The sequence below is a fragment of the Brassica napus genome, chromosome C2, assembly GCF_020379485.1.
Source record: "Brassica napus cultivar Da-Ae chromosome C2, Da-Ae, whole genome shotgun sequence".
Lineage (NCBI taxonomy): Eukaryota > Viridiplantae > Streptophyta > Magnoliopsida > Brassicales > Brassicaceae > Brassica > Brassica napus.
Window position 1 is genome coordinate 18,763,842 of NC_063445.1, and position 16,330 is coordinate 18,780,171.

The 16,330-nt window shown below is 39.0% G+C and overlaps 2 protein-coding genes across 2 annotated transcripts; one reads left to right on the plus strand and one right to left on the minus strand.

Annotated features, from left to right (window-relative positions):
* Positions 1-3,985: 3,985 nt before the first annotated feature.
* Positions 3,986-6,442, plus strand: LOC106354936 (zinc finger MYM-type protein 1-like). Its single transcript, XM_022696475.1, has 3 exons — positions 3,986-4,323; positions 4,444-5,395; positions 5,462-6,442. The coding sequence occupies exons 1-3, from the start codon at positions 3,986-3,988 to the stop codon at positions 6,440-6,442; spliced, it is 2,271 nt and encodes a 756-aa protein (XP_022552196.1).
* A 3,272-nt stretch (positions 6,443-9,714) lies between these two features.
* Positions 9,715-10,712, minus strand: LOC106354935. Its single transcript, XM_048748804.1, has 2 exons — positions 10,689-10,712; positions 9,715-10,581 (listed from the first exon to the last, which is right to left on the minus strand). Exons 1-2 carry the CDS (start codon positions 10,710-10,712, stop codon positions 9,715-9,717), a joined length of 891 nt encoding a protein of 296 aa, XP_048604761.1.
* Positions 10,713-16,330: the final 5,618 nt, after the last annotated feature.

The window sequence follows — 16,330 nt, forward strand, 5'->3', positions numbered from 1 at the left end:
AAATGATCATTTACCATCTGCTCAGTACCTACACCATAATCTACATCCGTTCTAATTGGTTCTTCTAATCTAACCTCTGGCTGAGGTTCGCTAGTACTACCATGTTCATAATCAGTTTCCCCATGATGATACCAAATTTTGTAACTTCGTGTAAACCCACTCAAATATAGATGAGTCCAAACATCCCACTCTTTAATAACCTTTCTATTTTTACAATTAGAGCAATGACATCTTAACATACCTGTTTTTGCCTCCGGTTGTCGGTGAACTAACCCCATGAATTCGGTTATACCTCGTTGGTATTCTTCCGTAAGCAATCTCGTGTTCGGATCCAAATGAGGTCGATCGATCCAAAAACAAAAATAATTTGAAGAAGACATGTTTTTTATGAATCAAATTCGTGTGTAAAGAGAGTAAGAGGGAGGATGAAGATATGGAGTGAATGAAGAGGAAGAGGGGTGCTTGTATTTATAGTTGAAATCCTGCCGACAGACCGAGGAAATTCCGATGGAAACGGCTAGTTCGTCGGAATTTCCTCGGAATTTTAAAAATCCCCCAACGGCTCTCTAACGGCTATAATATATCCTCGGAATTCATCGGTTTTTTCTGAGGAATACGTTTTTCCTCGGTATTCCATAAGAATATTCCGACGAATTTGTATTTCCTCGGAATTCCGTCGGTATATTCCGAGGAAATTCCGAGGAAACACAAAATCGGGATATTCCGAGGATTTCATTTTCCGTCGGAATGTCGGTCAGAATACCGTTGTTTTCTTGTAGTGGAAGTCTCATCTGAACAATATCTTTTCACTTGCGTATCTTCAACTCAGAAAGGTGTAGCTGGAAGTTGCCATTTTTGAAGATCTTGTCTGAGAGATTCGGTCCAGAAGTAATAAGCGGAAACTATGGGAAACGGAGAGGCCACGTCGAAAGTATATATAGATGGTGAAGAGATCTACTGAACAACAAATAAAGGCAGAAATGAAGACGAGTTCATGGGATTTTTAGGTTTTCCTCATTGAATGACATAACTCCCGAGCGTTACTTGGCCGGGGAAGTGGAAGAGGGATGATAAGCTCTTGGATTACAAAAAGCGGAAGATGGATCGTAAGCTCACACATAAAAACTTGGGCCTAGGAAAACAACATGATATAGGCCTAAACAGAAGTCTTCGTGTTGTAGAGCCCATAATGGGTTTCGAGATGTTTTTCAGAATGGAAAATAATCGATTTCTTTGAAGATTTAATAAAGTGACACGTGGCGAAATATGCCCTATGCATACTGATATTATGGCAGCATAAGGAGGGACTAAACCCAATTTTATTAGTAGAGAGAGAGAGAGAGAGAGAGAGAGAGAGAGAGAGAGAGAGAGAGAGAGAGAGAGAGAGAGAGAGAGAGAGAGAGAGTACGTTCCATGATAAAATGATGAAAAGTTATTGGGGAAGCTATAAAGGATTAGCGTGGGAAATGAAGCTCAAGGGAAAGAGCAGTAGCTTTTTCATGAACAAAGCTGACTCTCTACTTTTTCTCAGAAAAAAAAACTGACTCTCTACTTTATTTCCATTGATGTGCTCAATTATTCGTTTTTCGACTTTTATTGGCATTTTTGGCTTTAGAATATGATTTAAACAGTCTCTAATGTTTATACCCTACTCGGTCAAACTATTAACCCTATATACTTCTTAATGTACACAATTTAAAATAAATAAATAAATCAAAAGAGTGCTTTTTCTACCTTCTGTTCTTTAATTTTTTTTTTCAACACCTTCTGTTCTTTATTGTTAAAGGAATTCATACAAACTGTAGATTTATCTGAAATAAAGGTCCTACCTGAAATTAATGTGAAACGTACGTGTTTTTACCGTTGATAGTTTTGGTCATGCTTTTAGATAGAGAGAAAAAGTAGAATCCATCAAATTAAAAATTTAGGTACTTTTTCTCATAAATAAAAACTGAAATATGAAATACACGTGCATGTATATTTGTGTGTATGTTCATGCCAATTTGCCAACATAAGTATCGCATGAAAATGATAAGAGAAACAGTCTCTAATATTATATTTTTATGTAAATCAAATAATATTTTCCGAGACACTATGAAAATTATAAGAAAGGTGTATGAACTATTAGACTAGCATGCGTTCTTATATCATCGAATGAAAATTAAAAAATATAATGAGCTTTTCAACATTTTCAATATTTCATTTCACATATAAATAAATCAATGTAGATAAGCAATTATATAACTTGGATTCAGCCATTTTACTTTGTAATGTATATATTCCACCACCGATTTGATTATCTGAAATTTTGTAGATTATTCCTACTAATAACAAAAAGATATATATTATTTTCGGTAAGAATTAATTTTAGTAGTTAACAGGTAGTATAAAATATTTATTAGACGACAAAGTTTATTTAGAGATTTTACAATGAAATGAAAGTGCGAAGTAAAGCAAAAGGGCTTTTTGATTGCAAGCTTGAGACTAAGGTCATGATGATACGGCCAGTCTTTTTTGAGTCTTTGGTCGGTCCGACAATCTGTGTGTTTTGTGTTCACTCGGTCTTTTTCAAAAGAATTTTTTTTTTTGTATTTAGTTATTTTTAAGTTATAGTGTTTTTAATGCTCTTCTTCTATAGGGGATGTAATGTAAAGTATAATATGGACCGGCCATTATGAAATAAGACAATAATAGTTCTGATTTTCTATTTCTCTAATAACTACACTCCTTAGTTGAGCTTTCCGTAAGTTGAAAGCAAAGACGACTTGCAGAGTAATAGAGCATGATTATTGCAAAGACTCATATCAGGAGTTCTTATTATTTTTTAATGCTTTTAAGTACAAAAAGTGACTTAAGAGACAAATTTAAGAAACCCCAACATTTAATTGCTCCATTGCAAGGTTCTTACAACATTACTTTCACTCTTCTTAACCTGCAAATTACGAGAACAACATTCTTACTTGATCTTCTTTAGCCAATGTTGTTTTTTTTTTTTTGATAATCCAGGGGTTCCCCACTTACGTGGGTCATTCCCCTGGGCCCGGTTAGGCAGCGGTCCACTTCACCCGGGAGGGCTTTACCTGGGCTGGGGACAAGGCCCAACACCCAGTACCGCATTTGATGACAGAATGGGTAGTTCGCCTCCGCTTGGCGTCGAACCCGTGAGCATGACAATTGGCCCACAAGGTCCTTACCAAGTGAGCTACCACATCCCGTCCTTTAGCCAATGTTGTTCCAATGTCAAAGACGATGAAACAGAAACAAGAAAACCTCAATAAAATGAATCAATAACCAGAACTTGAAACATGAAACAAGACAACAAAGCATATCATTCTCATCAGTAGCGGCCTTGAAGGGAAGCGACAGAAGCATTGGCGTCCGGCCCTAGGATTTATGAATAATATTTCGGCCTTATATTTCGTTAAGTATCAGTGGTGCAGCGGTTGAGAGTCGGCCCTGATTGTTATACACCCGGGTTCAAAACCCCACTTATGCAATTTTTTTTTCTGGTTATTTCCGAAAATTTATTTGTTTAAGGAATATTTCTTTTATGCTTGTCTGTAAATAAGGAAATCATATGTTTTTACTTGGTAATTAATTAATAAAGAGTAATTATCTATTATTAAAGTAACTAAAAGAGAAAAAAGCACAAACTAAACCTAATTACGTTTCATCAATCATCATCTTCTTCTTCTTATTTTTTTAACAACATATCTTCTTCCTCTTATTCAAGAAAAACAAAAACTCATCTTCCTCTTATTCATTGATTTCTCCAAGTTGTTATTTGAAAGCTTCCACTAGCAACAACAAAACAATTCAGGTTCGTTAAATATTTACCAAGTCAATACCTTCGGTTCGCTGTGTAAAAGAGATATTTATTTACAATTTTTTTTTTAGTTCAATGTCTTCGAATCGAATAAAGAATGAAAAGGGAGGTGCAGAAAAAGTAAGAGAAAAGAAGAGGCAGGAAGCACTAACAAATTCAATGGCTGGTTCCATGCTAAAGTATGTTAAAAAATCTAAACCTTCTCCACCTGATGAATCGGTAGAGGAAGAGAATAATAAAAGTAGCAAAGAAGCTACTGGGTTTGATCATGATCAAGCTGAAAACAGTGGTGAACATAGCAACGAACATGAGTTTGATGAGAATGAGAATGAAGAGGATAAAGAGTTTGGTGTTAAGGAGTATCAGATAGATGGAGATATAAATGATCCTGGAAGTTGGGAAAAAGTTGATAAAAGAATGAGAGATTTTCTGGTTGAAAAAGGTCCAATGGCAAGACCTTCAATTGATTATCACTTTCCAAGAGATCATCTAGGCAGGTGTTTTTCCCATTCGTCTTATACCAGAAAAATAATGAATGGAGAGAAGCAAGATCGACGATGGTTACTTTACTCCAAAGTGAAAGATAAAATCTTTTGTTTTTGCTGTAAGTTATTTAGGCAAGACAAACTTACGAATTTGTTGGCAACTACTGGGTCTGATGATTGGAGAAATGTCTCGAAACTGCTTAAGGAACATGAAAAAGGTCATAAGCATATCACATGCATGATTCAATGGTTGGAGTTGGAAGAGAGATTACAGAAGAATCAGACAATTGATAAGCATATTCAAGAAGAGCTCAACAAAGAGAAAAAACACTGGAGAGATGTGTTGCTGAGGATAATTGCATTGGTAAAAGGTCTTGCTAAACAAAATGTTGCATTTCGTGGAAGTAGTGATAAGATCTATGTAGATGGTAATGGGAATTTCTTGGGCATGGTTGAAGTATTTGCAGATTTTGATCCAGTGATGAAAGAGCATGTTAGAAGGATCGAGAAGCATGAAACTCATTATCATTATCTCAGTCATAGGATTCAGAATGAGTTGATTGATATGCTTGGGAATGAGATCAAACAAATGATCTTAAAGAAGATTTGGTATGCGAAGTATTTTTCAGTTATTCTTGACACCACTCCTGATATCAGTCATCGGGAACAAATGTCCATGGTTATTCGATGTGTGGATATTTCTGAGACTTCTCCAAAGATTGAAGAATTTTTTTTAACATTTTTGGAAGTGAAAGACAAAACAGGAGAAGGGCTTTTTGACGCCCTTCAAGATGCGTTGCATAGTCTTGGGCTCAGCATAGATGACATTAGAGGACAAGGTTATGATAATGGATCAAACATGAAAGGGAAAGTTAAAGGAGTACAAAACAGGTTGCTTGAAATTAATCCCAGGGCTGCCTACACACCATGTGGTTGTCATAGTCTGAATCTTGTACTTTCTGATATCGCTTCCTCCTCATCGATAGCAATATCATTTTTTGGAATTATTCAGCGCATCTATTGTTTGTTTGCTTCTTCTACAAACAATTGTGACGTTTTCAGAGAGATTGTGAATGGTGTTACGGTAAAACCATTATCACAAACTCGTTGGGAAAGCCGCATCCAAAGTGTTAAAGCAATACGATTTTAGGCTCCACAAATACGAGAGGCTTTGATTTACTTGGCTGAAAACAGTGCAAATCCAGGAACAAAAAGTGAAGCCGAGTCTCTTGCAATGAGTGAAACTTATGGGATTGGAAGCTTTGAGTTTTTGATTGGAATGATTATTTGGTATGAGCTTTTGTTTGTTGTTAACAAAGTAAGCAAGATCCTACAGTCAAAAGATATGGATATTGATATTGCTATTGCTCAAGTGAAAGGTCTGATTTCTTTTTTTAAAGACTATAGAGAAACAGGTTTCCAAGCAGCAAAAGTAGAAGCTGAAAAGATTGCTATTGCTATGGAAATTGATCATGTGTTCTCTGTGAAAGTAAAGCGGTTCATTAAAAAGAAGCAATATCATGATGAAGAGCCTAGAAAAGATGATGAAGATGTGATATTTACAGCGGAAGAAAACTCCAGGATCAATTACTTCATCAAAATTGTGGATCAGAGTTTGGTTTCTTTCGAAAAAAGGTTTGATCAGCTCCAAAGTTATGAAAAAACTTTTGGATTTTTGTTTGATCTGAAGAAGCTGCAGTTGACAAATGATGATGAACTGATGGTTTCTTGTGTCAACCTTGAAGTTTTTCTCAAGCATGGTGATCGTTCTGATATTGATGGTAATGAATTATTTATGGAGTTGAAGCTCTTAAGAGGGAGTTTACCAACAAATATTCAGAATGCAGCTGAGATATTAGATTTTCTTAAGAAGGTGGATACTTGTTATCCAAACACATGGACTGCATATCGTATAATGATGACAATTCCTGTGTCAGTTGCATCGGCAGAAAGAAGTTTTTCGAAGTTAAAACTCATAAAATCCTATCTACGATCATGTATGTCACAAGAGAGATTAAATGGTTTGGCGATCATATCGATTGAAAGGAAGATGGCTAAAAAATTGGACTACACAAGTTTGATGAATGAGTTCGCTAATAAGACTGCAAGAAGAATTATTTTTGAAGAATAATGTATTTTCATCTTTTAAATACTTTGAATGTTTATGTTTTTGTTTGACATCGGATTTTTTTATATATGTTTAAGGTTTTTTATATACGAAAAGCAGCCCATTTTTTTTCTTTCGCTTCTGGTCTTTCAATACTCAAGACCGGCACTGATTCTCATTACTCAAACAGAACAAGAACATTAACATGAAACAGAGACACAACAAGCACAACAACTTGTAGTTCCCCGTACGTCTTGTGCAGCATTGTAATTCTTCACGGAACCAGTAGTAAAATTTATTTATTTAACCGTTCTAACAGTAGTAAACAAACATCCAGATGCTGTGAAAAAAATCTATCAATTGAAACAACGATCTTCCCAACAGAGAGCAAGCCATCATTAGATTCATGAAGCTAACACACACACACATATATAAACAGAGCAATACTCAACTAAAACAACGCAAGCTGTTAAGGGAAACATATGAACTAATAGAATCAGTAGTAACCATGAGAATGCAATTTGTAACCCAATCTGTAGTGTCAATTGAAAAAAAAAACAAGACTTTTCTAAGAGAGCACTTATGATATCAGAAAGAATAAAAAGAAAGCTAAACATATATGTAATAAAAGAGTGGTGAAACTAAAACATACTTGCAATGGCCTGACGATAAGCTTGAAAGAAAGCACGACCTAATATCCCAGAACCCATCACAATGAACTGCGCAATGATTCTCCCAGCCTGTAAAATGAAAAACATGAGGAATAGTTAGTATTGATTGATGCAACATGATAAAGCACAAGACTTTACCTATTGATATATATATATATATATATGGCATGAGGTAAGAGGGTAACAAAAGAACAAATCAATCGCTCTCGGATTTATACAAATGAACCAACAAACAATTTTAAAGGAAACAGAGGAAATGGAGAAGCAACCAGAAGGAGAAAACCCACCACGGAATTGGATTAGTTGATCGATTACTGAGCTGTGGCTACAAAAACAGAGTACTGGAGAGAAGTGCAAGCCACCACTATACCTTCCACTATCGCAAAAAGAATTAAACCACAAACTCAGATGTGTCATCCCAACAAGCGACTATATAGGACATGAGAGCACTCACCAACGGAACCTGAGACAAAGCTAAGGTAATCTTGAGGTATTAATCTTCTGTCAAACCCAGGCAAAGGGATAAAATATCCAACACGGCTAAGTACACGCAACACATACGTCACAAACAACCTCCTCCTTATCTCGCTCTTAAAGAACCTTTCCGCTGCGGTATTGAGCACTGAGTTCTCTGGAGGAACAATCTCCACATCCAAAGCAACAGTGATGAAACCAGTGCCCTCGAAATTAGGATTTCATTCAACATGAAGCAACAGACTGTGTCCTGACAAGTGATTGCGCTTTTATTCAATCTCTTTGCTTTGATTCGGTATGAAACAGAGGAAGAGAAGCTTATGCTTTGAGACGAAGCCGGGTTGCTGCGGAAGCGAGATAGGTCGAAGAGTTGGAGAATGGAGGATGAAGATATGACAACCCGCCCCGTGGGACCCAGGCTCACAGCGCTGCAGCGCGCCGACCCTGCAGATCAATTGGTGACAGCTTGTCTTGTGGGGAGGCTGTTAAAGGGTGAGGTCGTGGGTTTGACGCTCACCAACAACCTAATTATGGAAGGTGTTCCATAATGGAGGGGTTGGGGTCGGTGCACTGCAGCGCTGTGAGCCTGGGTCCCACGGGGCGGGTTGTCATAGAAGAAGACTCAGCTTTGTTGCTGTTGCTGCAGAGATAACGCGGCTCAGAGGCAAGAACGAAGAAGAATGCGACAGCTGTCTCATAAGAGACGTTCCTTGCGGAGCCAAATTAAGAGACGTGTTCTCCATGTTTTGTATTTTTCATTTTTTTTTTAATCACAATAACCTAAGATACATGCTTAGGAGACTGCGATAATGATGCTCTAACTTTCCAAGTTGCACACCATCCATACATATATGCATCGGTTAAATAATTATATTTAGGAAAGCCTAGAAGTTGTAAAAGGTTCATCCTTGTGTCAGGACATATTAATATATATTCATAATCATCTCTAGATTTGTAGATGGATCTATGTAAACCCCCTAATATCTATTTTGTAAGTTATGTCATGTAAGAACTTTGTCAATTCACAAATTATACTAATTGTGATTTTAAGACCAGTTTACTATTGCCATTAATTAGACACTGTATTTGCAAATATATGACGTTCTTTAACTTATATCTATATATAAAGATGAATCTCACAAATTCTCAGCGTAAAAATAACAAAATGTGATTAACAAAACGGATCATAATTAATCGTTAAGAAAACAGATTACTTTTGCGAACTCAGGTGCCGAGGTAGAATTATTTTCTGTTTGTTAAGGAAACCGCTTGATGATGAATTGATGATCGATATAACAACTCTCACACATACTCACTCAATCTATCACAAACATGCACAGGGCTATCTATTCTTGTCTTTTAACATTAATTCACAAGCTTCCTAATGATTCTATTTCAACAGCGCTAACAAACACACGTAAATTTTTGTGCGAGTGAAAGACTCTAAATTGCTCATGTAAACCAATGAGTATAGTAAAATACTATTATTTAGCTTTCTGAATCAATTGAAAGACAGATACAAACTTAATTACAAAGTTAGACGCTAAGGCGTTTCGTGTTTCTACTATGATAACTGAATTTTGATGCTCATAAATTTAATTCGAGCCTAACATTCTTTCGTTTTTCTAGGTTTTGCTTATATAAGTTATCCCAGAAAAGAAAAACTCGTTTGGTTCTCTTTTGTTTGCATGATCAAATTTCTCAAGATAGAAACGAATTAAGGAGGGTAAACAAAGAAATTGGTTTCTTGGCAATTGAATATTATGCGAAATACTCTTCTTAAGTGAATTATAGGTTTCACTTTCAGGGTTCAACTTCACTATGGAGTTGTGATATTCGTAATGTCCTTTATATTGCTAGCACCTATATGTTTACGAGATAGAATTTAATAACGTGGTGTAGACTATATCATGTGGTACGCCGTACGTTCTTACATGAAATAGCTTGTCGATATCCTGATAAAGTAATAATAGCCAAAATTATTTCCAGCACAATTCAGAAAATCTTTCTCAATATCACTTATACACGAAGATTAATTTGATATTTGACAAAGCCCGTAGTTTTATCACATCTTGGAAAATATCAAATGCAATTATCTAGTTTTCTTAGATTTTTTTTTGAACGACTAATGCATTAATTTCATAAAGAGTTTTACATGCAGTTGAAGAAGTTTAACATAGCCTTCTTAGCAAGGTTGTCCGCTGCAACATTGTCTTTGCGAGAAATAAACGAGAAAACAGAGGTGGAGAGATAACAAGTTAAGTTGTGGATGTCCTGAAGGATTCCATAAATTCCCTTGATTTGGTCTCTTCCGTTGATTGCCCTGATTAGTATCTGGGCGTCCGATCTGATTGCGATGTTGATATGGCCATGACCTTGAGCTTGTAAGAGTGCTTCACGGATGGCAAGCGCCTCTGCCATGATTGGAGAGCTCACCCATTCTTCTGTTCCACTTCCTTGTCGAAACGGCTTCCCATTGACATCATAGAAGATCCAAGCAATTCCAGCCGTTTTTGTCTTCTCCTTCCAGGCTGCATCCGTGTTGATGATGATGGTTGATGTTGGTTGTATCTCCGGGTCTGTCTGAAGTTCTATTGCTCGGTGTACCTCTTGTTGTGCTTGTTGCCATTCTCTAGCGCCAGTGATTGCTTTTGTCAGTGTGGCACTTCCATCGAATTCTCTGTTCTGGAAGATCCTCTGGTTCCTAGTTAACCATATGGTCCAAACAATCCATGGGAACAAGGAGATGAGGTGTACGCCAGTTGGAGGCAAGTTTACTAGCTTGCGCGATGCTTGCAGCGCTGATGTGAAATTTGTTGTTTCTAGAGTGGCTTGTACATTTGAAAATGGTGCAGCCTCCCAGACTGATGTCGCAAACTGACATGAGATGAATAGATGATCCAATGTTTCTTGTAGTCCGCAGAAGACACATTTCGTATTAGCAGTTAGTCCTCTTGCCTCCAGGTTCGCTCCTATAGGTAAAGCTCCTTTGATAATCTTCCAGAGAAACACTCTGATCTTTGGTGGCAATGGCAGGTTTCAGATGTCTGGCATCCAATTGCAAGGAGTGTTGCTTGTTGTAGTTGCCTCTTCCGTGCGTCGGTTATTCATCGTTGTGTGATAACCTGATTTAGTTGAGTAGTCGCCATTAGACGTCATAGTCCAGCTATATGTATCTTTTGCTCCTGTTGTGCTCGGTTTGATGCAGAAAATGCTTGGCGCTTCATTTGGTAGGAGTTGTTGAATGAGCTCCTTGTTCCATTATTTTGTTCCGGCTTGGAACAGGTCTGCAACCTTGAGGTCTACTGAGGACCAATTAGGTGGTCCCATCGGTTTTTGTACCGTGTCTGTTGAGCACCATGCCTCATTCCATATATTTGGGTCTTTTCCGTCGCCAATGGTCTTTGTGGTGCGTGTACGGAATACATCTCTGCCGCATAGGATACTCCTCCAGTCATGGGAGCAAGAGGCTGATGCTTCAGTATCCAAGAAAGCTTCTGTTTTGCAGTACTTACCAAGAAGAACTTTAGCTAGTAGGTAGTCGGGTTTCTTCAAGATTCTCCAGCTTTGTTTGGCCAGAAGGGCGTCATTGAAGGCTTCCACATCACGAAACCCCAAACCTCCATCCTTTTTGGGTTTTGCTATCTGTTCCCAAGAGATCCAGCACATTTTCTTCTTACCGGGTTCGGTATCCCACCAGAAGCGTGTCAGCGATGATTGAATCCTCTTTGTTAAGCTCTTTGATAGCTTAAAACACATCATCGAGTGTGAAGGTATTGGAGACAACACTGACTGTAGCATAGTCATCTTCCCAGCGGATGAGAGTTGCTTAGTGCTCCAACTAGCAGCCTTTTGGTTGATCTGGTCTACTATGGATGCGAACAAGTCTTTTTTCTTTCTCCCGAAGTGTTCCGGCAGACCGAGATACTTTCCAACTCCTCCCTCTTTTGAGATACCAAGACTGGACTTGACTCGATCACGTACTTCTGGTGGCGTTTTCTTGGAGAAGGTAATAGTTGATTTCCCAGTATTGATTGTTTGACCCGAAGCAGCTTCATACCTTTGAATCACGACCTTAAGCGCCTCAACACATCTCTCATTTGTCTTGGTGAAGAACATAGTATCGTCCGCAAATAATAGGTGGCTTATTTTTGGGCAGGCTCGCGTGACTTGTATCCCTACTTGTGATCCTCGTCTCTGTGCCTCAACGCATAGACCGGAAAGGACCTCGCTGCATAGAATGAAGAGATATGGAAAGAGCGGATCCCCTTGCCTAATACCACGAGTAGGAGTGATCAGGCCCTGTGCTTCTCCATTGAATAAGATTGAGTATTGGACTGATGAGAGACATTGCATCACCCATCCACAGAAGTCATCATGAAAACCAAATCTTTTCAGCATCGCTTCTATAAAATTTCATTCCAATTTATCATAAGCTTTGCTCATGTCATTTTTGACTGCCATGGAGCAATGTTTTGTTGCACCCGATCGTTTCAAGTAGTGAAGAGTCTCGTGTGTTATCATGATGTTATCGGTGATCGCCCTGCCTCGGATAAAAGCTGATTGGTTCTCCGATATGATGTGCTCTAAGACTGGTTGAAGGCGTCGTGTGATGATCTTTGAGATAATTTTGTCGAACACATTGCATAAGGCAATTGGCCGATAATCCGCTACTGATTTTGGTGTTGTGATCTTCGGTATGAGGCGTAGATGTGTGATGTTGATGTTTTGTGGCCAGATTCCTTCTCGGAAGAAGCTAATGATCTCGTCGGTTATTGCTGGTCCAACCACTTTCCAGTTGGTCTTGAAAAAACCCGCAGAGAAGCCATCCGGTCCTGGAGCTTTGTCCGGGTGAATGGAGAAGAGGGTGTTCTTCACCTCCTTGGCTGTTGGTAATGTGGTGAGCTTGATGTTGGTTGCATCGGATACTCTAAAGTGGAGAGCTTCCGCAACAGTCGCGTCGGGGTTAGAGCTGCTACTACTGAATAGATTGGAAAAGTAGTCTGTGATAACCTCTAAGATCTCTGCTTCCTCATGGACCGCTTCTCCCAAAGTATTCTCTATTACAGAGAATTTATTTAGGCCCCTTCGAACTCTGGTTGTGGCATGGAAAAAGCCTGAGTTCTGGTCGCCTAATGCTAGCCAGAGAGTCCTACTCCGCTGTCGCCAGTATTCTTCTTCTTCTTTATAGGCTTGCTTAAGTGATTGGTTTATGTTCCTGATCAGGTCATCGTCCGTAGTAGTACTAGACATAGCTTCTTCCAGTCTGATTTTTTCCATCTTTATCTTCTTCTGGCTATTCTCGTGGAAGCGTTTGTTCCATTTTGAGATAGCATGGCGACAGGCTGATATTTTACTTTCCACGGAGGATCTATTGCTCAGCCAAGTCTCTGCAAAAAGTTTTTTCACCTCCTCGTTTTTGCACATGCGTCTGTCATAGCGAAACAGCCCACTCTTCTTTCTTGTCTCCGGCTCAAGGAACGATATTAGCGGTCGATGGTCAGATCCTTGGAAGTCGAGGTAGCAGCATCTGCCTGATGGAAAAAGTTCGGCCCAGGTGCTGTTGGATAATGCTCGATCCAGGCGACATAGTACTGTGTGGGTATGTCTAACTCGTCTCCATGATAGGAAGTTTCCAGAATGGCGAAGGTCAAAGAGATCACATTGTGATAGGAAGGTCCTGAAGTTCCCGAAAGATCCTTCAGTTCTTGTGATGCCTCCTTCTTTCTCGCTGTTATCAATTATCTCATTGAAATCTCCCGTGAGATACCATGGTTGCACTCTTGATAAGCCCAAATCAGTGAGTTCTTGCAAAATATCTTTACGTTGTTGCACATCCGGCGCTCCGTACGTGAAAGTTGCGAAGAACTTTTTCTTCTTATAAATAATTTCAGCTTCCACAAAGTTATTGCTTGACATCAGTACAGAAAAATCCACAGTAGGGTTCCAAAACAATGAGAGGCCACCACCTCCAACAGAATGAGGTGGGACGTGAAAAGTAGATGCGAAGTTTAGATGGTCTAGCTTTGAGGCGATAAACTCCGGGGAATTTTTTGTCTCCATTAAGAAAATGATATCCGGATCCATTTGCTTCTTGAGATCCGTCAATCTTTGAACTGTTGTGGGATTCCCTAACCCACAACAGCTCCAGGTCAGGATTTTTAAGGAAGAGATGGAGGCAGATCCTGAAAATCCGCAGTCTTCCTCTTCTTCGTTGTTGTCCCCGTTCTTTTGGTTCCTGTGTTTACAGGGCTTGATACTTCTTCCTCATCTCCCCTGGTAGTTGTGGTGGTTGTAGTTCTTCGTGGTGGTCGAGGTATTGCAGAGCTGTGGGATGTATGAGCTTGCCTTGATACATTTTGTCTCCCTGTAGTTTTTTGGTTAGCATAAGACTTCCGTACGCGTGGAGAGTTTTGTATCGCATGGACTTTTCTCTTCCTGGAGCTCCCACCCCTCAGTGTCACATTCCTTGCTGTCGTTGTTGTTGTTGTTGTTTTCCCCGGTGGTCGGCCTCTTCTCTTCTTTGGAGTTGGGTACGCTTGTTCCAGTTCTGTCGGGGGGTTGTCTTCTTCAGCATCCATGGCCTCATAGAAGGCGTGATTGCTTGCATTGGTATTGGCCGTAGTGCTGATGGGTTTATTCTGTACAGCGTGAGCTAGCATCGAAGCTGCTCTTTCTGCCATTTGGTTTTGAGTCTCACCTTCGAGGACTCTTTGTCGTCTTGCTTCCCGCTCCACTGGATCAGGTACATTAACATACTGCATTGTCGTCTTGCTTCCCGCTTCCCGCTCCACTGGATCAGGTACATTAACATACTGCATTGTCACCTTCGAGGACTCTTTGTCGTCTCGTTCGCTAAGAATGTCTTCACGCATTTGTTGAATAGCTGCAGGGTCGGTGTGGATCGTATTTGCTTGTGTTGGTATTGGGGAGGTGAAGGGTGTGTTCATCTGGTCATTTTCACTAGGTGGGGCTTTTTCCTTCCACACCATAGATGAGCCACCCTGTCTGTGCCCAAATGAGAGAGAGCGTCTTCGAGATCCATCTTTAAGTTGGTTTGTCTGATTCTTGATATTGGACGAGACTGCCCGAGGAGATTTGTCTTCGGTTTCATATCTGCGGTATGAGTGGGAATCTATTGGTGAGCGTGATTGTACTTCTTTGTCTTTGTTGTGCAGTGATCGGTTTGATTCTCCACGAGTAGACTTTTCTTGGTAGATGGTTTCTCTTTCTCTATGTTAGGGTCTTGCTCCGAAAAGGTTACCGTGTCTATCACGCCTTTGGCTAAACTGAGCTTTGTTATCGTGTTATGTTCTTGCTTTACGTTGATATGCAGGTGCACCTTGGGGACGTAGGGTTAGTTCTCGTTGTGGAGACCTCAAGACTTCTTTGCTAGCGTACTGAGAGGTTTGTTTGATGTGGGATGCACTGAGAGTCTGGTCCTTGCAGTAGTGAGTTTCATGGGTTAAGCTGTAGCAATAACGGCAATGGTTCATCAACTTTTCATACTCCAGAGTTACTATTGTTTCTTCCCCAGATTCAAACTCTATCAGAGCCTCCTTAACCAGAGGTTTTAGTCCATTGATTGTGACCCGAATTCGTGCTGCTGTTTGAGATAGCTCCATACCTTCAAATCTTCCTAGTTCTTTCCCAATGTTCTCTACCATCTTTGGGTCCCAGTAGTGGAGAGGTATTCCCTTAAGAGTTATCCAAAATGGAATCTGAGAGGGGAAAGTTGATGATATGATTGGCTCCTACCGTTGTACAATGAGCATCCAATTCGCAAACTGGTATGGTCTGTTAGCAGGGACCCTATCGAAGTCTTCCTTATTCTCAAAGCGAGCTTGGAAGCAACTCTGTCCTAGATCAGAGCAAGTAACCATTCCTTTTAAGCTCCATTTCCTTGAGAGGTATAGAATCAGATTCCATATATCTTGTTCCTTAGTGTTTGTGAGTCTGCCGATGAGTGTCAACTCATTGTCTCTGATCGCCTGGGATGTATCAATTTCAGGAGCTCTGATACGCAGTGGAGCCGTGGTCGGTGGAATGTAGATTCCTTTTCCTTTCTCAGCATAGGAAAGTCTTCGCGCCATTGGGTTTTGGTTTTGCTTAGTTGAACAGTATGTCGAGTAGAGGGCCTATCGGCTTCAGTTCAGAGCTTAAGTTGCTTTTACTAGTAACTAGGAAACAAACCCGCGCATTCACGCGGGCTATTAAATTCATAATTAAAAGTTTTCAATTATTTAATTTAATAAAATGTGTATACTTTATTACTATATTTATTTTTACTTTATACAACTATTTATTATCTTTCATTTATCTCCCACATTTATTAACTATATATTTTTGTACACATATACAAAATTAATTTGAATTATTTTAAGTTCACCTTATATTTTATTTGAAAATACTGATCAACTGAGGGGTGTATGAAAAAAAAGATGAAATATTGACAATGTTAGATTCTCAAAAGAAGAACAAGCTACTTTGAAGAGGTATTTTAACGATCTACCAAAAAAACATATATCTTTACCTCTATAAAAATATATAGGATTGATCGAAGATTTTTTTTTACAACTTAAATTTGTTAATGAGATCATAAGTAAATTACACAAACGGATACAAAATTAAGAAAACATAACAAATCACATAGGTAATCTGATGAAGAAAATAGCTTAATATGATTCTTTTTAAGAGGTTATCGATACAGTATCAACTCTATTAATTTTTTTTTTACAATCTTTAAATTTTTAGCGCATTATAAACA